Below are 23,146 nucleotides of genomic sequence, written 5' to 3'. Positions count from 1 at the left end.
TCACTAACACCTCTTCCAGCAGCAACCTAGTTTTCCCAGGAGGTCTCCCATCCAGGTACTGACCAGGCTCAGCCCTGCTTAGCTTCAGTGGGCAACCAGTCTTGGGCTACAGGGTGATATGGTTGCCGGCTATACATATTTTTTAAAAGTTGAACTTGCGTTAATTTTACATGGCTTTCTAAACATGCCGCTCTCTGCAAGATGCGAATGCAACGCTGATAGATGTCCCTCTAGAACATGTGATAAATATGCGTTCTGTGTGAACGGCTTGGTTTCAGTTTTGATGTAAACAACAACATCTCCACACTGATGCTCTCGTTTTCCGCAATATATGAATGAACAACGTAGCAGCGCCGCATCTAGTGGGTTCAACTGGATAGGCTAACAAAAGCATTCAAATGCAATCAATGACACATACATCGTCATCGCATCTCGTGCGCCACTGATAACGCTGCTTGACGGCTGACGCAGACCTTAAATGTTTTTTTTTTGTTTTTTAATTCGACGAATATTCGAAATTCGATTTTTTTTTTGACAGCTCTAATGTTAACTATTTTAATGCAAATAAAGCAGCAATTCCATCCACTGAGTTCAAGAGCACCAAAACCAAACCAAAATAAATAAAAAAAAAAATAAAATAAAAAAATTAATAAATGAAAATCACAGTTACCCGGGAAATTGATATAAAATGGAAGTTGAGGCCACTGTGTCTTTTATTAAAAAAATGATTTGCGCAGTATATACATACAGTGTGTTCACAATTTGCAAATTATGCTTTTAATGTGTTCAAACTTTAAAAGTGCATTAAAACTGAAATAATACAAAGTCCTTAAACATGGAAAGCAATAGAAATTTAGTCTCTAAGTCAAGTTTAATTATGTTTTTCCAAAAATATAAATGTTTCATCAGCTTTGAGAGGGCTGTGGGACACGAACAGGACAAAGCTAACTCAGAGAGCATAACATATATGGTTCTGATTGGAACTCTTACTACATGTAAAGAACCTTTAAAGAACTGTCGTTTTTTTTTAGAGTACAGAAGTAAATTACATTTGAAAATATATTACAAAAGAAAACAGTTGTTTTAAATAATATTAAAATAATTTCACAATACAGCTCTCTACAATGTGCATAATCAGTTGCAAATGCAACAATTTTCATGCTAGGTGACTAAATGTCTATCGTTAGTTATTGACTAATAAATTGTTAGATTTCACTTGCCAGTGTTTTGAGTTAAAAGCTAAGAATAAGTTCAGCATGGATATGTTAACTTGCCTATGCTTGAACACTGATTGAGTGTGTGAGAGTTTGACTCTCTATCATTGCAGCACACTGTTCTTATTGATATCAATGGATGTGCAGCGTATTTGACGCACTCTAGTGTGTAGCATCTGACTCACCGTGGCTGGGGTGGGAACACTCTGTTTCTCTCACACACACAAAGAGAGAGAGAGGGAGTCTTGCATGCCAGAATTTACATGCAACATGTAAATGGTATTCTTTGTTGTATTTTCCTGTCAAATGATTGAGTTTATTCAGAATTTTTCAGCCTTTAAGCACAAGCAGAAGCCACTGCCAGTTCCTTCGGTAGTGGGTGAAACTAATACGCAAACACCTATTACCATCCACGTTTGATTTCAGCAAATAAGCGAACGCAGACAGCGTGATTAATATTCATTATCCCAGCAACTCATCAGACCTGATCTAGTCTAAACAAAAAAAATTACTAGTCAGTGGTGATTCTATTACCATTTTGTGCATATAGGGTTGCAATATTACTTTTTACTGTGTTTTTCATCAAATAAATGCAGCTTTTTGAGCGTAAGAGACTAAACATATTTTTTAAAATGTCTTATGTGCACATCAAACTTAATGATAAAAATAAAATCCAACTCAGGCCAGTGTATGTGTTTTGTATTTGTATTTCTGTCAAACATATTAATTGCAACATCCCTATATTTGGATAAAAAATCTTTAGACAAGCCAACTTAATATCAGTTTTGTGGTGCATATAAGGTTTCATTTGTTAACATTAACTATATCCATTAGACGTGGCGGTGTCCTAGTCTCCCTCGAGCCGCCTGCAGTCTGTTTACTGACCATCTGATGAATATTGCACATAAAACTGGAAATTTTCACAAGGGTCCGTGAAGTTGCCCGACCGTAATGCAACTTCTGGGAATTGATGTGTACAGTTTTTTTTTTATCAGTCCACCTGGAAACAAAATCCAGTTTGAAAGGAATTAGGTGGACTGTTAGAAATTATCAGATTAATAACACATCAGTTATTTGTAAAAATTGCTGGGTTAGTGGCTTTTAATTTTTCAAATGCATTCAGAGTTTTGTTTTCAAGCACAAAGCAAGTACACTAGATACTCGTATACTTTTTCCATTGTTTATAGTGGTTTCTGTACAACCGCCCACTGAGATTGGCTAGCCAGCTCACTGCAAATGAACAACTGAGTCATTAAATGCTATAGAAATGTGCCCCGTGTCCCCTCTTCGCTAACAAGCTTATTAGATGCTAATCAGAAGTCAAAGTTGCGACGTTGTTCGTAATATTGAATTTAAACACACTTGGCCACTTGACCCTTACCAGCGTGGCTGTGATTCACCTTCTTATCGAATTATTTCACAGCTCTCGCTGTGCAGTTATGCCAAGTGATTTTTAAACATGCCAATTTGTTGTTCTCTTCAAAAGTGAGCACCATGCCGAACTGGAGAGGCCTGTTTACATACTGGCAGCTACCCACATGCTGTGACACCACGTGAACTTTCTGTGAAGTGGGCTCTGGGCTGACAATTTGAATTGACAAAACAAAGTTAGAATCAAATTAACATGCTGAAATTTCTTAGATTTAACTATTACAATAGTTGAAGAGAGAGTTCATCGTGCTGTGATTTATCATTCTATCACCAGTGTGGTGATGTTTAATTTTGTACGCTACCATTCAAAAGTTTGGGGTCAGTGAGATTTTTATGCATTAAACTGATCAATAATTTATAATGTTACAAAATATTTCTATTTTACATAAATGCAGTTCTTTTGAACTTTATCAAAGAATTCTGGTAAAAAAAAAAGATCACAGTTTCCACAAAATTGTTCAGATATTTTAAAAATAACAAAATTAGGGTACTAGAATGATTTTTGGAAGCATCATGTGACACTAAAGACTGGAGTAATGACTGCTGAAAATTCAGCTTTGCTATCACAGAAATAAGTTGCATTTGAAAATTTATTAAAATAGAAATGTTATTTTAAATTGTAATAATATTTCCCAATTTTCTTACTGTATTTTTGATCAAATAAATGCAAAAAGAGATTTTTTTTTCAAAGCGTTAATGTGTTACTAACCCCTTTTGAATTAGTACGGTTATTTTAATTGTGTGAAACAGAAGCCGAAAACCAGATTACACTTTCAAGTTTTGTCCTTTGTTAACTCTCTCTTTCTATCTTTGTCTTATACACCCACATAGCCATTATTGAACATGTGCGTGATGGCAGCATGCTACGGGCACTGCTTCTGCCCGACTACTATCTGGTGACAGTCATGCTGTCTGGAATCAAGGTGGGTTTCAGTCCTTCTCTATATAACGCTATGAATAAAAGAAACCCAATTTCTTTCAGCAGAACCCTCGAGATCAATATTTCTCAGGATTCCTCAGTTTCTTATTAGTTCTTGATGGGTAGCCTTGAGAGATTCCCTCTAGGTTTTCTTAGACCAGACCTGTTCCGTGAATTCAGTAGACCATCTTACTGCTTAATCTTGCTAATCATGAAAAAATGAACTTCATAACTGTGCTAAATTAAGTGTGGTTGAACTAGAGTTTTCGCTCAGTGGCTTTTCAGGAAAGGGTTTACATTCTTTGTAAAGAATGACTGTGATTTGTTTTCTGGGGTTTGTTTCTTAGTATTTCCCTGTAGATTTCAGACATTGTATATGTTCTGTAATGTTTATGAAAAATCTGTGTCTCCAGTGCCCTACGTTTAAACGGGAGGCAGATGGCAGCGAGACCCCCGAGCCCTTTGCAGCAGAGGCAAAGTTCTTCACAGAGTCAAGGCTTCTTCAGCGAGATGTGCAGATCATTTTGGAGTCTTGTCCCAACCAGGTCATTCTGGGGACCATCTTGCACCCGGTAAGAAGCCACATCAGACGTGTTTTCTGATTGATCTCTCTAATAACTGCAGTTGAACAGGAGTGTAAACCATTTCAGTGTTCCTCCTATTTCATATTTAAGCTAGATCAATTCAGCCTTGATCCAAAATCTTAAAGTGAGATGAATGTTCTCGGTTTGGAAAACCTTGCAAGCAATACTGGGAGAATTTATTTGTTTGGTTGTGTGTGTTTTTAAAAGTGACAAACAATACTGGGAGAATTTATTTGTTTGATTTTGTGTGTGTTTTTTTGTTTTGTTTTGCTTCTTGATTTTTGCTTTGTTTTTGTTTTGTTTTGGTTGCATTGAGTACCTGATAGCCTACAGTTTGTTTGTTGCTTTTTGTTTTCAAAGTGACAAACAATACTGGGATAATTTATTTGTTTGATATTGTTTGATATGTGTTTTTTTGTTACTGTTTTTTGCGTTGGTTTTCGTTTGGTTTTGCTTTTTGTTTTTTTGCTTTGTTTTGGTTGCATTGAGTATATGATAACCTACAGTTTGTCTGTTTTTTGTTTGTTTGTTTTGTTTGTTACATGATATAAATAAAGTGTCTCTATTAATGTTTAGTTTTCAGCCAGCATACATGGTTTTTAACGTTCCACACACACACCACAATGACTTTGACTGTCAAAACTAAGTACTTGAGGGACAGGAAGCATACCGGTTTTGATACCACATCAGAAGTAATACAATTTTTTTTAAGTGAACATTGTTCCCTTGAGCAATTATTCAAGACAAGTAAACAGTCAGTTAGAGCATTTAAGAACAAAGAAATGCTACCAGCTGTAGAACAAAATAAAAATAGATAAAAGATGTAAATGACGTAAACTGCTGAGATATTTAACAACAATATAAAGCATTCAAATAAACTTGACTGAAATACTGGTACTTTTGATATGCCTACTGTGTATAATGCAGTAAACACCGACCAAGGCTGTAATCAGTAATACAAGCTGTGGCAATGTGGGAGGATCTACAGGTCCAGACTTTAATATATTATGCACATGTTTATTGTACAGGCCCTTCAGTGCCAAGAATCATTGATACATTTAATTAATTCACTGTGAAACCGCAGGTATAAAGCCTTCTCATGTCATAGTTCTTGTTAATCAGATAATCCATGTCACACAATGTGTGAGGATGTTTTGCTCATGAACAATATAATACACAATAACCTTAGTGGTCTCTTTCTGTTGATAATGCCAGCAAAGCTTCTCACTGTCAGTCTGTATGTTTCCCCGTCATCTTTCTCAGTTTCTGATAATTTTCTTTGCTAACATGATATCCTTATGCGTTTGTGTGTGTGGTCATTACAGAACGGGAACATCACAGAGTTGCTGTTGAAGGAAGGCTTTGCACGTTGTGTGGACTGGTCTATGGCTGTGTACACCCAGGGTGCTGAGAAACTCAGAGCAGCAGAACGGTCAGTGCTTGTCAGTTGGCCAGTTGTCAGCCCTAGTTCACTATACATTTCAAATATGCCTGACATTTCAGCTGTTGGATCAGACTGAGCAGCTTGTTAAATGGTTTAGACTCTCGGGTTGCTCTTACTTCATGTTTCAGCAGAATAGTTTAGCAAATGTGGCAACTTATCACACAGCCGTTCAAGAACACCTGCCCTGATGCCCACCTGCTGGCTTACTGAAGCATTAGACACAATCACAATGAAATATGATAGGAGCACACAAGGTTGTGTCTTTAATCCAATTAAGTGCATATGCGACTGTCCTTTATGCAGTGCTTAATTTTGGTGAAATGCCTTATATCTCTCTCTCTCCAAAACCCTGCAGATCAGCGAAAGAGCGTAAAGTGAGAATCTGGAAGGACTATGTTGCTCCCACAGCCAATTTGGACCAGAAGGACAGACAGTTTGTAGCAAAGGTGAGTTTTCGGTTTCAATCCTTGCAGCCTTAATAGTGAAAAAACACAGAATCATGATACAAGGGTCAGTGACATGATGCTGACTTATCCAGCTTATTTGTCCAGATTTATTCATTCATTTTAAAATAAATTAAATCGAAATAATGAATGGCAAAGCAAATAAAAAAAAGCCTCATTAAAAGCCCTACTTTTTTATTTTTGATGATCTGTTACACTGGAATGTACGTCATAATACGGAAGAAATTATCTGTTACTACTTCTGTTTAATTACAACATTAAAATATAAATAATTAAAAATAAAACACATCAAAGTAATGTGGAGCAAGCAGAAACAAAAATTCTCATAAAGCAGGAAATTATATCCTAGAGAAGGATCCCTGTGGACCCTCATGACTCTGTCATCCTAAAATGTTAGATAATTTGACTTTTTTTTTTTTTTTTTTTGTAAAAGCAGAGTTAGTTCTGGTTCCTGTCCAATTTGATTATGGTATTAATGAGTGAATACATATTTAATTCAGTTATTATAAGAACACTTATTTAATTTAATAAAAATAAAAAAACTTTTTTAACTTTTATTATTTTGTAAGCTTTTTTTTGTTGAAATAATTAAATTATGTACATTCACATATATTCGAGTTTTAAGAAAAGAAAAGAAAAATTAAATTTTTCTTAATGGCTCCACCACATGACATTTTTGAGTCATGAAATTGAAAGGATTTATGTGTTTCAAAACCAAATGAAAGCAACATGAATACAAGGAAGAATAATGTAAGATCTTGGTACGTTTTAACCTACGTGTTATTTATTCTTTACGTGTTCTTGCTATTGACCCACAAAACGAGACGTCAGAAATCTGAATCGTCACACCACTAATTTCTTATATAGATGGTGTTGCAGTTCTGAACTCTTCAAAAGTGCTTCTGATGTTTCTCACTGAAGGTCACTGAAACCTGTTGATCTAAACTCAGCCCTCGAGCCCTCTAGCCAAACCCTTGATCTCTAGACATTAGGCTTTTTTCACTTAGAACGTCTAAAAATAACATAGGGAGAAGTCTCCAGAGTTTAGGTCGACGCTTCCAGACCAGCAAAGCGTGACATTTCACCAGCTGAGTCCCAACATGATAACAAATGACCGTTTCCACTCTGTCTACTCTTCAAACTCCTTTATAACAGAGGCTTCTGAAGAATATTTGAGCACCGCAGTCTCTTAAAGTGCTGATTGTGGTTGACGTACTCGTCTTTCGGACTGTATTGTGTCTGTCAGCGAGGCAGGTCTTTCAGGTCTCAGGTGTTTCATTTCATTTTGCATACTCTGTAAAGTCAGCCTTGGGCCACCTCAGCGGTTCTGTTCAGCTGCAGCCTTCAGCATTCCCCCCTGCTAAATTACCGCTGAATATCTGCTTTTGCGTCCCTGGCCAAGAATTCATGAGGAAAGAATAAGACAACGATACCTTCAATGGTTATTTGCTTTCCTCATATGTTAAAAAACAGTTGAGTCTGAAAGAGACGCAAGATTGAACATGAAAACGAAATTGACCTGCTTTTCTTTCTTAATGCGCTATCATTCAAGTTTGAGGTCTGTAAGATATATATTTTGATCAAAGACTTAGATCAAATATAAAGTAAAAACAGTAGGGCTGTGCGTTATTGAAGAAAAATGCGATATGCGATAACTCCTTAAATAATGCGATATTCGATATGCGATACGATAATGCTTAAAGTGCCACATGCTCAGATGAAACAGTTTTACTCAGCTGTTGCTGAGTCAGTTCTGTGAACTTCTATAACTATCTTGTGTCATATATATATGGTTATTTGTATGTATGTATGTATGTACCAAGAGTTCCTGTAAAACCACAACAAATTCCTTGTGTTTGCGCACACTTAAGTGGTGAATAAAGCTCAATCTGATTCTAATAAGAAAGCACCCCTACAACAACTTCTGAAAGTGAACGTTATGTGTTTTACTCGAGCATTACATAAAAATGTCATTTTAACATTAGTGTAATCATTTTAACATGAGTTTAGGAACTGAATAATAAAAAGCAAAAATAAAACACTGCTTAGTATTTACTCTTTGAATTCAATATGCACTGATTCTTATTTAAGCTACAAAAGTTATTTAGGTAAGAGCAGTGAGTGATTTTCTCTTTGTCTTTTGTTCATGGCCCCAAATATTGCAAGCTGTAGCGATGTGCATATTGCGATATGTACATTTGCGATATTTCGATAATTTAAATATATTGCACAGCCCTATTGCATAATATTATTACACTTTAAATAGGTACTTTATATTTAATAAAATAAAATAAACATATGACGACAAAGATGAGTTTTTATCAGCTATTACTCTAGTCCTTTAGAAATCATTCTAATATACTGATTTAGAGGTCAGTAAACATTTGTTACATTTATCAGTACTGCAAATAGTTATGCTGCTTAATATTTGTGGAAACTGTGACTATTTCATGATTCTTTGATGAATAGAAATGTCAAAAGAACAGCATTTATTTGAATTGTTTCAGATTTTTTTTTTAATTAATACCTTTACTGTTGCTTTTTGATCGATTTAATGCATCCTAGCTGAATAAAAGTGTTAATTTAAAAAGAAAACTTCTTACTGAAAAGACTTAAATTCTTGCTGATACCAAGCATTTGAATGGTAGTGTTTCTGATTAATGTGCACACAAATATTTACATGTTATGTAATAGAAAAAAACAACAACTTTTACTCTGCAAAATTGAAGAATTTACTCTGCTTCTGAAATGACTTTGCTTTTCAAGTGACAACTATTTCATGCAGGTGGCAACAAATAATGGTAAGCTATGCAAGCATTATTTTAGATAACAGAAAAATCTTTTCTAAAATATTGCTAACCATGGATACATTTTTTTATGTGTTTCAGTTAGAAATACATTACATTATGGTCTATGAATACTATTTCACGTTGACTTTAAGATTTAAGAAGATGTTGGGTTACTTCTTGCAGTGGCTGTGCTGATATTACCACATCAGTCAGGTTTGTTAACTTTGTTTAAACTGCTGCCGCCTGGTCTTAATTGATATGTTGACAGTGTGTGCTCTCTCCTAAGTCAGCAACTGTGCTTTTGCAGAAAGTTTCTTCATTCTCCTTAAAGTGAGGTTGTTTCACTGAACTTCAAGACCTTTGAAATATTCATGCTTGGCCTTTGGTTATGTAAAGGTGTTGCACTGCAATCTGCTTACAGAATTAGTTTCAAAATCCACAGACACAAAAGTGTGTTTTTGCCTGAGTCAGAAAATACCAGAAGTGAAGAATAAAACATTTATATGAGCTTTAGCTTGCCTCAGATCTCTGAGCCGGGAGAGAAAGAAGATATACTTTGAAATTGTGCGCGTGTGTGTGTTTAAGTGAGTGTGTGTGTGAGAGAGAGACTCAACAGAAAAAGCTACTGACAAAGGCAGAATGGCAAGTGTTTGTAAGCTGTTTCTGTGTCCTGGCATACAGGACACATCTAGCTGTTTTAATTGGTTTGCATTTCCTGTCATTCAAATGTATTCAGAAAGAGTTTGCCATTAATAATAATAATAATAATGGTAGTAATAATAATAATAATAATAATAACATTTTAAATTATATTTCAACTGGCTGCTTTGTGTGTGCAAAGTGAATCAATTTTAATTAATTTAAAGATTATTCAAGTTTATTTAATTTAAAGATGATTTGGAAACTATAAACTTGATCTGTAAGTAGATCTATTTACAAAAATTACAATTTTACATAAAGATTTAGAGTTCCAATGTACATAGCATGGTATATAAACTACCGTTCAAAAGTTTTTTTTCCTCAGGATGATGTTTTTTTTTTTTAAGTAATACTTTTATTTAGCAAGGATGCAATAAATTGATCAAAAGTATGAGAAAAGACATGTATAATGTTGCAGAAGATTTGTAGTTCAAACAAATTCTGTTCTTTTGAACTTTCTATATATCAAAGAATCCTGATAAGAATGTATCACTGTTTCCAAGAATTATACTGAGCAGCATAACTGTTTAGAATATTAGAATGATTTCTGAAGAATCATATGACACAAAATCATGTGAAGAAATGGCTGCTGAAAATTCAGCTTTGCTATCAAAGGAAAAAATTGCATTTAAAATATTTTAAAGAAAACTGTCATTTTAAATGTAGTAACATTTCACAATATTACTTTTTTCTTTCTGGCTTGATGAGCATGAGACATTTCTTTCAAAGACATAATCTTACTGGCCCCAAATGTTTGAATGGTAGTGTAAATATGGAAATCATTCGGTACTATGTATCAGAAGTTTCATACTATTTATTTCCATGGTAGTACCAATTTTTTAATGTTTTAGGAAAAGCCACAGAACAGAAAGGCACTGAAGATATCAAGATGTGCATTTTAAAAAATGGTACCAAATATTTGAATGTTTTCTGATTTCTTAGTGTCCTTTTGATGTAGTTCTAGTCACGGTCTGTAGGTGGCAGTGGCTACCTGTCATGTTCAATGGGCTGCAGTACGAGAGTGAGTCATGGATCTGGGCTGTAGATCCCTGTTGGCAGCTTGCGGTGAAGTGCCTTGCATTTGTGACTGCTAATGAAACAAGAAAATGTTCTCCTTACTGGTCCCAGTTCTGCTCCGCTAATACCACACAGAAAAATAAAACCACCGATTTGCTCAGGTGACCTTGTTGATTTGGGACTGAGTGCATTTAGGAGCACAAGTGCCCACACCTACATAAACCATGACGTTCTCTGCTGTATCACTGCCGAACATTCAGCCGAATGTTTTTGCAAGTGATCTGTTTAATTTCCACTCTGAAGATTTAGTTCAAAGCCAGACGATTTGTCAGTCTATGATGTAATTCTGCTCATATCATCCTTCTTTCCTGCTCATGTCCCTCTGAAGACTGTAATTTTGTCTTCATTTGCTCAGATCTGATAATGCATGTATTTTTGAGGCTTTCCTCTGCCTGTTCAGGTCTGATTATATCAGATCCATTACCCAGACCCGCACAAACGCCAGCCATCTTCCACATCACTGGCTCCTCTATTAAATAACTTGGAGTTGATGATCATATAAGATGACATGGATATGATGTACTCAGACATGGTTCTAAACGTCAGAGCTTTTGTGACATTTGTCTTCTTGTGCGGATGGTCCCTGTATGCAACGGATGCGGCCCGCACATGTAACGCATGGTCTGGCGAGTCCTCTCAGATCTAATGTAACATGTTTCTGTCACAAAACCTGCATGTCAGAGGTGGCACATGCCAGGAGTCTTAACCTCAGGAGTCTCTTCACATTGCTTGTCTTTTCTTTCTGTACTTTTCTAAGTGATCAGACAATGAAAAATCCCATAGATAGATCCCATAGATGCAAGCTATCATCAAGAATAAATATATATTATGATTCTATAATCCTGAAAACATTTCTTTATTTAGTTAGTTAGCTAGTTAGTTGTGCATTTGGCCAAAATTGTAATTTTTATCAATATGGCTTGTAACTAGTAACTACATAGAGATGCTCAAGGCTGAATTGCAAAGCCTTTGCAACCACTCACAACACCCCAAAATCATGGAGGCAACTTTTGTACGGACAAGCAGTTGTCCCCCCCCCCCCCTTTTAAAAAATAAAAAGTGTCCCCCCCCCCCCCCTTTTACAAAATGTAAAACAAATGGACTCTATTGAAGTCTACTTTATTGAAGGGGCCATGTCCATGTAGGCTATTTATTTAATGTCTTTTTTTAGTAGATCTGTTTCTAAACAAATGCTTTGGCACACCTCTAAGTGCTCAATTTAATCCTCTTCCTGTTCCTTTTCGTCTAAACAAAATGATGGACTGTTCCCACCCTCTCTTTCTCTCAGTTCCTTTGTGTTCCCCGTCGGCTCGCTTTCATTGTCTTATATGAGTGAAATGGTGAGGTAATGGTGGTAGGATGAGAGAATCAGAGAGTGGAGGGTTGTTCTTTTGAGAACAGAGTGTGGGAGAAGTGTTTTGTTTGCAGCTGTTTGCTTTTGTACCGCAGAAGGCTCGTGGCGGGGTACAGTAACGTTTCTCTGGCAACAAGTTGAGTCTCTCTCGTCCTCCTGGTAGAGCGGTGACTTGGTCGCCACCTCTCGTTCTCTTTCTAACACCTACTCGCGCACTCTTTCGACATCACTCATGAATATTGGGGTGACTGACAAATATTCAATGAAAAAACAGGCTGAAATCGTCATAGTCTTTATAAAAATGAGTTAAAATGGGAACATTGATCACTGCAGGCAGTTTGAGAGTGAAGAATTCTTACAATTTGGTAAGTGTTACAAACACAGTGCTTTGATTCCTATATATGTGGGCTGAATTTAAAATGCAACCATCCTAAAGTCTTTTTTCAGTATTGACTTTCAAACGGTTACTGTTAAGGCTGACACAAGCTAATTGTCGGGCCATCGTTAAGTGTCTGTCAACCCAGTTTTTGCGGTGTTTTGTACCGATGAATTAGAATATAGATGTAACGTAGTTCGTAGTCACGGGAAGGAGGAGGCGGGAACCGGCGAACATTTAAACCAAACTTTAATCAAATATATCCTTCCGGAGCTCCATTAGCACATTAGCATTTACTCCACCGGCCTCGCTCCGTTCCCACGGCTCTTGGGCCTGCCCCTCTCGTCACATACCCCCATCCCCCCTCGCAGGACTGACAACTCACGAGACTGCGCTCTACTCCCCCAACCCCTCTGGGGGAGCCGATCACGGCGGCCGCGGCATACCTGGGGGTAAGGACAGACAGACGAGGCGAGAGAAAAGGAGACGGAAGGATGAGGAGAGACAGATACGAGAGAGGGGAGAGAGGAAAAGAGAAAAAAAAAATGATCGGTCCGGTTCCCGGACCCACTGCCGCTTGGTCCTCAACCGGCTGAGAGGCTCTCACTCGCGGTGCCATACGATGGTACTGGACATCGTTGGTGGACGTCCCACTGCTCCTCCGCCTCCTGGCGGACGGCGATGGCTCCTCCTATTGAGGACAGCCGGCAGCGAGTCCCCCGTTCCCTGCTCCTCCCCAATCATGGCGGATGGCAGCAGGCTCCGGCCTCCTGGCGAACGGGGCCGACCCCTCCGCTCCCTCATGGACGGCAGCCACCCCTCCTCGACCCCTGTCGTCACTCCTCCCTTTTATCCTTCCGGAGCTCCTCCGTGAGACTCGAGACCGGTGAGTGGTGCAGGTGTCGCATTATCAATCACTCCACCGGCCTCGCTCCGTTCCCACGGCTCTCGGCCCCACCCCCACTCGTCACAATAGACTACTGCCACCTGCTGGCATGGAGAGTTATTTCCTCTCATGCAGGTTCAGAATGTATGTTGTTGTCCACTGGCTGTAAACTTTGCAGTCTGTTCAAATGCAGTGTTTTGGCCAAGACACAGACGATGTGAGGTGATACCGAATAACGAAAAAATGAAAATCATGTAACTGATAACCTCTTGTGGTTCCAAACGTGCATGGCGTTATTTTCTTGTGGAACAATCTTCTTTTTTGTCCTTAAAGGTGACATATCATGAAAATCTGACTTTTTCCATGTTTAAGTGCTATAATCGGGCCCCCGGTGCATCTACCAACCCAGAAAACATGAAAAAGAACAACCCAGTAAACATTTTTTGGTAAGCCTTTCTCTGCAAGCTTGTGAAAAAATGAGCCGCTCAGATATCGCTCCCCACATGACATAGAAAGGGGAACGTATTATAATGTTACCGCCCCTTAATCTGCAAGATTCCACCCATGGTGTTACCATTGTGTTTTTGCAAGCGACAACATTACCAGTTTTAACGCTATGGTGAAAGTTCGAGCAAAGCATGCTAACTGTTCTTTATTTGGCTGCACTGACGAGCACAAAACACTATTTAGAGTCCCAGCCTTAGAGGAGACAAGAGAGCAGTGGATTTATTGATTTATTTACTATATATTACGCTGTTCCCTCACAGATCTAATATAAACATGTGATTTCTTTCCCAGCTGTTTACCTTCACAGACGTAACCAACTCTTTTTGTAACTCGTGTTTGTTTTTAACAAACTTGTGTGTATTTGACAGTTTAAGTGCAATAAGATATGAAAGAGAACTTAGTTTAGTACTCACATGCTGTGTGACATCCACTTTCTGTGTGCGTGCTTCGAATGTGTGCGCTCAGAAAACGATATAAGAAGTTTAAATTAATATGGTTTAAAACGCATGATTTCAGCACGATAGACATGATAATCAAAACCAAACAGATGTTTTTAAGCCGAGTATCTGAGGTAAAATCTGTTAAGGCACAGCCCTATTCTGGAAAAGGGGGTGGGGAGCAGCAGCTCATTTGCATTTAAAGAGACATGCATGAATACAGTGTGTTTCTGCTTCCACTCAAAATAGGCTTTTTCAAAATGGTATAATAAATGATCTGTGGAGTATTTTGAGCTGATATATCTCAAAATATGGCCTTGCTGATATATCGGTCGACCACTAATGTCAAACCTGCTGCAAGTACGTTATTCCAGAATTCATTGCTAACTAGTTGACCTTTCTGTCTTTCTCTTTTTCTGTATTACTGAATTTTCTTTTTGCCCTCTTCTGTACAGGTGATGCAAGTCATGAATGCAGATGCCATCGTGGTGAAGCTGAACTCTGGGGAGTATAAGACCATCCACCTGTCCAGCATCAGGCCCCCGAGACTTGAAGGCGAGGTACGAGTTAATGCATGTCTGTCCTTGGATATCCCTGTCACTAAGGCCATTACTGAATCCACAGGGTGCCGGCTGTCTGTTACACTGTTTGCAAAGTGCTGATGTGAAGGTTTTCTCTCCCCTCCATCTCTTAAAAGCGCCGATCTCCTGCCTTCATGCATCTTTCACGCTCGGATCTCAGAGCGGTGTGTTTAGTGGACACCAGGGGGAGCTAGAGACAGAAGCCCACTGGCCCCCCTCCCCTCCACTCTCTCTGTCACACCAGTGCTGCACTGCAGCCAAAAGCCCTATAGATCTACTCCCATAATGAGCACACGCTCTCGCCGAATCTCTCATCCTCATCTATTAATGTCATACGCGTCCACTCATTCCAATGCAATTTTCAAATGCTCACTTTTGATTTGCTAGATGTTAACAAATTAATATGGAAGCATCATTTTGCTGGGCTGCGTATGCACACACACGTTTTTGCAGTTTACAAACACTCAGAAATGTGCTTGTCCGTTCTTATTCACGCCCATTAAGGCTGTTAATGAGAGATGATGTTTAATGGGTACTTTGTCTAGCTAAGTGTGTGTGTATCTAAAAGCTGTATGTTAAACTAAAAGCAGTTAAAATTGGAGTGTGAATATCTCGCTGCAATTAGCCACCCTCTTCCTGACCCCTGACCTCCTGTAATAAGACACGATGATTCAGCATGTTGGAAAAAAATTAGCTTCAGTGTTGATTTAGCAAATTAGACATTTAGTTTATTAAGGAGGGCTTTAAATAACAGAACACTGCAGTTGCATGCACATTTTTGCTGGAAAATAGTTTTGTGTTCTTGTACTTTTGATAGATACAGCAATATGTTCCAAATCTTTAATGAAGTTTGTGATTATTTTTAAAGGAGGCTTTTCAGAGAGTCGCAATTTGTCATGCACATGTAAACAGAGCTAGAATGAGGAGCTGTGGGTCTGTATCTATGGATACCGGGCTGCGGCGAGCATTCGGTTCACAGAATGTTTGTATCCTGGCAGCTTAAAGATGGCTTTAATCAGATCAGAGATGATTACAAAACAATAAAGATTACGGATGTATTTAGATCTCAGACGTGCTTTGGAGGCATGAGACAAACCGAAGAGCTTTTAAAAAATGGGTTTCTTTTTGTTTTGTTTTTTTAGTATTTTGACTAGTTGATTTTTCTTGAAAGATAAACCCGAAAGCTGGATTTTGACAAAGAGACAGGAAACTGATCTTTTGTGTTCTTAGAATCTTTTTTTTGGCAAGCATTTTAATGAGATGATGTTAGTGCCGTTTCTTTGTTCAATTTTCAGCATTCCAGGCAAGTTTTATTACTATTACTGTTTTACTTAAAGGTGTAGTTCACCCATAAATGAAAATTGCCACTTACTCACCTTCCTATTGTTACAAACCTTTATGACTTGTAAAAGATATTCTGAGAAATGTCTGTTTTGCCAATACAGCCAAAAACTGTTCAGTTTCCAACATTCTTCAAAATATAATCCTTTTAATTATATAATTAATTTTTCGGGTTTGGAATGACATGAGGGTGAGTAAATTGACAGCATTTTCATTTCTGGATGAATCTCATTAAGGCTACCTCTAACCAACAACTTAATAATGACTTTGCAACCACCCACAACACTCTTGCATTGTGGTGAGTTCGGCATAGGCAAAGCACCTCTTATATTTTCTTCAGAAACCTGTAAATCCCATTTTATTACAGTCTTTTTGTGCTGCAGAAGGTAGATCAGATGGCGGGGAGCTTGTGTATCAAGCAGTGTGATGTAATTATCATAATACCATGGTGACCATCCGGCAGTGTTTGGTTGCATGCATGTGTCTAACACCTATGGCAGCTGCCTCGCTCCACAGTCAATCGGTGACTTAACTACAGATTCTTAATAAAACTAGTTTCAGACCAGCTTTCACAATGCAATAACATCATATCTAAAGATCTAAAACTGATTAATGTGAGCTTTAGAGATATTTAAGTACATAGTGAATATAATGTTATTTTTCTCTGTATAAATGAAATATTATATATTTTTTCCCTTTTTAATGGGCATAAATTCACTCTTTTTTTTAAGTGCTGCCTCAGATGCTGTTTTACTATAGGCTGCCGAGGATACATTTATGCTGCCTTTAAAAACCAACCAGATAAAGGCATCTTAGTAGAAAGGATTCGAATGTTGCCTTCTGCCTTTTATGTGGTATTGATGTGCTGGAGGTACTTCCTCTTTTGAAACCTGCACTCCTGTTCAGTTTACTGACTGTATCTTCTGTAGTGCATCTCTGCACCAAATGTTCTTGCAGTATGTTTCCCCTGCTCGGCTGCGCTCTTTGACGAGGGTGAAAGAGAGAGAGGAGTGTGCAAAGTTGTGCCTATATTAATGCATTACAGCCATTGAGGTCAGTCTGCCCTTTAATGTGAGGTTTCATCAATAATGATGCTGTCATGGCAAATCTGACCTCTGACTCTGTGCTTCTATGGTCTGGATAAAAGTCAGCTGAGTACCAAACAATTAAACATTATTAATAGTGTCTGTTCCATCTCCTTGGTTCTAAGGGACCTGATGGAGATCAGGTTATGATTCTTTTTAAATTCTAGAAAACAGTGAAGGTAGTTTGAGGAATCCTAAGAGTTGAAATGAAGAAAAGTTGAAGTCTGTAATGCTCATGTTGTGTTTTATTCACTCCATTAAACGCAATGACCCTTTGCAAATGTGTCAATAGTCATTCAAGAGCTGTTCCTTCGCAATCGAAAAGGGGAGGCCTATATTTTTCTTAATCTAATGCTACATTAACCTTGACACGATGCTACATAACTAACAAGACCTGTTAATCTTTTCATCAAGCTAATCAATTCTGGCTAGCGTTTCTGCAGTAGTTCAGCACACAGCAACTTTTAAATTAGTATCGCAATTAATTTAAACTGCATTTATTCAACAACAGCTGTACAATGGTTTCGGAACAGCTGCAAACATTTTTTCAGTCACTCTTTTGATTGCGTTTTATCAAAATGGTTTTCTGTAATGGCTTTCTGTTTGTGCACATGCACATTGTGAGTACTCTGATTCATGCACACATACAGAGACAAAATTAAGAGTTTAAAGGTTCACAATATGACAGTATGCAGTTAAGTGGTGATGTAACATTAAACGCACCCTTGAGGTCACATTAGCGAAATTGCATAGGCAATAAATGTGACCACACCTGTACACTCTTAAAAATAAAGGTGCTTCAAAAGGTTCTTCAAGCGATGCCATAGAAGAACCATTTTTGGTTCCACAAAGAACCATTCAGTCAAAGGTTCTTTAAAGAACCATCTCTTTCTTGCGTTTTTGTAATCTGAAGAACCTTATTTCGCCACAAAGAACCTTTTGGGAAACAGAAAGGTTCTTCAGATGTTAAAGGTTCTTTATGGAACCATTTAGACAAAAAGGTTCTTCTATGGCATCGTGAAGCACCTTTATTTTTAAGAGTGTAGTTCGAACTTTGTACTCAGCGTTGTAGATTTTTCCATCATAATGTTACCCACTTTTATGCTAATTTTCTGTGTACCTTTGTCTCTACGTCATGTCCTAACCAAATGTTATGAAGCAGAAAAATGTGAATCCATTTTTTTTTTTTTTTTTTTTTTTAAACAAGGGACGAAATGCTGGCACTCTGTGAACTATAAACAAAAACAAAGTAAAGTATTGCTGTTTGGTTTCAAAGTTGCCCCGGCTCTTATACATTCTCATCCATCAAATGCTCCATCAATGCCTCCTCTAGTGTGCAGGCACCTAATGGTCAATCAGAATATATTTGATGTGTAATATACAGTATACATGAGGCCACCCAGCCAATGCGACATAAATAGAAACTAAACGACTGACAAAATGTCCTGTTGCTTGCCGCTTGTTTAGGACAAAAACTCGCATTAACATGAAAGAGCTTCTATTGCTTGTTGCTTTATCACATCATGTCTGGTGTCACGGTGTGACAGTTCTACCTTCTTTCCAGCCATCTGTTGCTCACGCTCGTTCTCGTCCTGATTTTTAAACACTCTCTCTTCAGTTCATAGCAGGGCGTGAAACTGTTGTCCCCACGCCACGCCGTACAAACACTTCAACTCAAAGAGACAAACCTGACCTCAGGCCAGCTGGAGGATCTGTGTGTGTGTTTGTCTGTGTACCGTTTAGTCGACTAGTCGACTAGACCCGCACATCCCTAGCTGGGACCCCTGTTTTTTCTTTCCTGTGGCTACTTAATTTCTTTATTATTATTGACGGCATGGCAGGGTCGTATAGTCTTGGCTTAAGGGACCTTTTTTTGCTAAACAAAATGGGATAATTACCATGGGTAAAAACCGTGGGTGGCAGAGCACGATACAAGATATTAACCAATCAAAACAGTCAGTTGAGATTCAGCAACCTCTCTGATTGGTTGATCTAGATTTGAACTTATGACCGATAAATGACTGATTTGCACTGATACTAGGTATCCAGAATGGTTAGATAGTTGAGTTTTCGAAATCAGTCAATAATCTCGAAAAATGCAAGCATTGAAAGGAGGGATGGCACTCACCGGTTTTGTTCTTAACATATTCCATGTGCTATTTTCCATGTAATTTGAAGTTATACTATAGAGCTGTAGAAAGTACAGACACAATTTAAGTAATTTTTTGCCTTTGTTTGCATTCAGATTTAAAAAATATGGCATTTGTTTACTATATTGAACCAGTGGTGTTTCGACATTGTTATCACACCTTTTTTGACTGGGTGAGCTATCCCTTTGAGAGAAACGTGACTTCATGTGCCATGCCTAATTTCTTTTCCTCATTCATTTCCCCCCTCTCACTCCCTTGGCCAGATGGAGGCTTATTTTTGCACCATGGCGAGCTATTTCCAGCTGCGTGGTGGTGTCAGCCGTTTTAGGAGCACTCACAAGGAAGTGGAGGGGGAGGAGTTATGTCAGCAGCTCAATGAGTCATCCTCACTCCCACTGTATGTGTGTGTGAGGGGACTGCAGGGGAAATGTTGACATCTGGGTTTAAAGCCAAAGACACCATACCCTTGTCTTCCCTGCAGAAATAGCAATATATAATGTATCGGTCATTGAATGACACTTCCGTGTCATTTGCTGTCACCTTGCTTGTCTGTACTGTTTTCTCTCTCTCTCTCTCTCTCTCTCTCTCTCTCTCTCTCTTGCTGTGAGGACTTTGGGGGAATTTAGGGCCAGATGTGTTGACCAACACGAAGATGAACTCTGACAGCTGCTGCCCAGTGTTTCTCTCTCGCTCTTGTCGCTTAATGCTGGGACTAGGGATGTGCGCGACGACTAATTTGACTGACGTTTAAACTAAAGTTTTGTATCCGACTAGTCGATTAGTCTAAAAGCAAGAAACCCCCAAAAGATGGTAAAAAAAAAAAAAACTCTGTGCGTGCGCCCCCCCCCCCCCCGTCTTCCCTGCAGAAATAATATATAATGTATCGGTCACTGAATGACTCTTCCGTGTCATTTGCTGTCACCTTGCTCAGTGTGTTTGTGCTCTGTGCGTGTGTTCAGCATGTAATTCGTCTGATGCCACATTGTGTCTTTTCATAGTTTGTGTATCTGCTGTGCCTGTTTGCTGAAGGCATGTGTTTGTGTGTGTGTGTCCTGTGGCCTCTGTCTGGGGTCACTGTATGGTTCCATGGCTCATCTCACACTTGGTTGGTCAGGCTTTTTCTTGCAGACGACTCTGCTTTGCCTCAGGATGGCTTGACTCTTGGAATTCTAGCGAACTTCCTTCCAATCATTTGAGAGTAATGACCCATGGATGTTGTAAACCGGAATTTTATTCCTTTTAATGGAATGTTCCGTGTTCAATAGAGGTTAAGCGTGACTCACATGGGTGCCCTAGGCAAGGTCAGACATAAGGTGCCACACGCCTCAAAACATGTAAAAAAAAAATATATATATTTAAACAAAATACTGTATAATCAAAATACCTACAAAAGTGACAGTAAAGACATTTTATGAGGTGACAAAATATTTTTATATATATATAAAAAATACTACCAGTCATCAAATCAACATATTAGAATGATTTCTGAAGGATCATGTGGCTCTAAAAACTGGCCTAATGACTGCTAAAAAATGTAGCTTTGCCATCACAGGTATAAATTAGTGCTGTCAAACGATTAATCGCGATTAATCGCATCCAAACTAAAAGTTTTTGTTTACATAATATATGTGTGTGTATTGTGTATATTTATTATGTGTATATATAAATACACGCACATACAGCATATATTTAGAAAATATTTTCATGAATTTACATGTATATATTTATATTCATATAAGTTTTCATATATAAATATATTTAATATATAAACGTAACATTTTTCTTAAATATATACATGCATGTGTGTGTGTATTTATATATACATAATAAATATACAAAGTATGCACACATATGTAAACAAAAACTTTTATTTTGGATGCGATTAATCATTTGACAGCACAAGTTAAAATAGTCTATATTGAAATATTAAAATAGTCATCTATTAAAACTTTTAACTGTCATCTCTAAATTGTAATGTTATTTCACAATATTACTGTTAAAATAGTATAAAACGTATAAAACAGTATAAAACGTGTGTAGTATCATATAAAAATATAATATAAAATAGTATAAAATGTTAAAATAGTATTGAAATATTAAAGATTTTAACTGTCAATTCTAATTTGTAATATTAATTCACAGTATTACTGTTTTACTGAATTTTTGATCAATTAAATTCAGCAGTAAACAATATTACCAATCCCAAATCCTTTTGAACGGTGGCCAGAGGAATGTATAATTTATATCTGTAGTACATATATGTTTGCATATATGTGTATGTTGACATACCTTTAACCATATTTATTTTGATGCCTCTGCTTCTAAAGATCATACCAATTGTTTGTTCCTTCGTCCCCTTCTTTGTGTCTCTTTCCCGCTCCCGGTGTCCTCCATTTCTTGTTTTATCATTTTGTTTCTCCATGCGTCACTGTTTTTCGTCACTGCTGATTTATTTTAAGAGGGCATTGTAATTTCAGTCTTAAATGCTGATTATTTTTCTAAGGCATCTGTGATGCAGCTGTATGAGTGTAAATTGCTCGTTGCAACTCTCATGACTGATGCTGAGGGTCATAATACTCTATTCCCGGCTGTCGTGCGAGACTTATGTGATCTTACGCGAGAGGCTGAAAGGTTTTCACCTGAGTTATGCTCTTGACGTGAACCAGTCATTAATTGTTGCTTACAAATTGCTAAGTTTTTTTTGCGTCATTCAAGGTCCATAATACTTGAGGATTAAGAAAGGTTTGAATCATGTTTAAATTTAGACTTCTGCTTTTCCTGCATTGATCAGATCTACTATAGCTGAATAGAACAGCTCCATCTTTTCTAAGGTTTTACTTAAGGTTTGGGAAGGTTGGTTACAGGAATGCATATGAGTTAAATACAAATTAAGCATCTGTAACATGCTGTTAATTACCACTGAAAAACATCAGCTCGTCTGCACAAGATGAAAGGACAAATGCAATATTTGATGAATGCATTGTGATAAACATAAGATTAAGGCATAAAATCAGTTTTAGTTGATTTTACGTAGATTTAAATCTAGAAGATGGCATTCAATATGCAGCTCTACTGTTCTTTAATAAGGTGTCACTGCTTAATCCTTCAACTGCTTAAAGTGCAAAAACAAATCTTTTACTTAAGTGACATTCTCTGAGTATTATCTGCCATTAATGGCAATCAAATGGAAACCTAAAAGGGTACGCTTAATTAACAATTTGGTGTGCAAATATAAAAGATAAACAAACTGAGTAGAAAATGAAGTTTTAACTCTACTTTCTTTTTTTCTGGTTATTTTTTCCCCCACATTATTGCTAACTTTTCTCAAAACATTAACAAATGAATTAGTGAGGCTCTTGTTTGGTTGAAGGGCTAATTCTAAAAAAATAAAAATGAAAATGTACTCTTCCTCAGTTTCCTGTAGAACACCAATGTCTTGAGAATGTCTTTATTCCATTTTTTTTATACAAAGGACTTTTGTTATATCAACAAACAGTTGAAATGTTCTTCATAATGTTTTGTCTTCTGAAAGTCATACAGGTTTGAATTGAGTAAATTGAAAAACATTTTTTTTTAGGTGAAATATCCCTTTAACAGGTTCATTTTGGACATCTGTGCCAAGCAGTGGCTGGCTTCCTGTTAAGCAGTCTTTGCTGAGGGTGTGATTGGTTGTTTTCTGATTGAGGAGCTCCTTTGAGGTCTCAGGACCCTTAGGCCTGATGGTGGCGAGAGCTCTTCACTCTCTCTCTGCTTCAGTCCATGGGCCATTTATCACCTGAAGATAATGAGATTGGCTAATGAGAAAAAG

At 37.6% G+C, this 23,146-nt stretch overlaps 1 protein-coding gene across 1 annotated transcript in view; it reads left to right on the top strand.

The window, feature by feature from the left end:
* The window catches only part of LOC107695859 (staphylococcal nuclease domain-containing protein 1-like), a 200,156-nt gene that overhangs the window by 2,488 nt on the left and 174,522 nt on the right, over positions 1-23,146 (top strand). The window contains exons 4-8 of the mRNA XM_016495938.1: positions 3,473-3,568; positions 3,978-4,136; positions 5,474-5,580; positions 5,948-6,038; positions 14,637-14,741. Coding sequence (XP_016351424.1) covers positions 3,473-3,568; positions 3,978-4,136; positions 5,474-5,580; positions 5,948-6,038; positions 14,637-14,741 — 558 coding nt within the window. The remainder of the gene's footprint in view (positions 1-3,472; positions 3,569-3,977; positions 4,137-5,473; positions 5,581-5,947; positions 6,039-14,636; positions 14,742-23,146) is intronic.

Source organism: Sinocyclocheilus anshuiensis, unplaced genomic scaffold (assembly GCF_001515605.1).
Source record: "Sinocyclocheilus anshuiensis isolate Anshui unplaced genomic scaffold, SAMN03320099.WGS_v1.1 scaffold538, whole genome shotgun sequence".
Classification (NCBI taxonomy): Eukaryota; Metazoa; Chordata; class Actinopteri; order Cypriniformes; family Cyprinidae; genus Sinocyclocheilus; species Sinocyclocheilus anshuiensis.
Note: the sequence above shows the minus strand (reverse complement) of the source record. Positions and strands in the feature narration are given on the sequence as shown.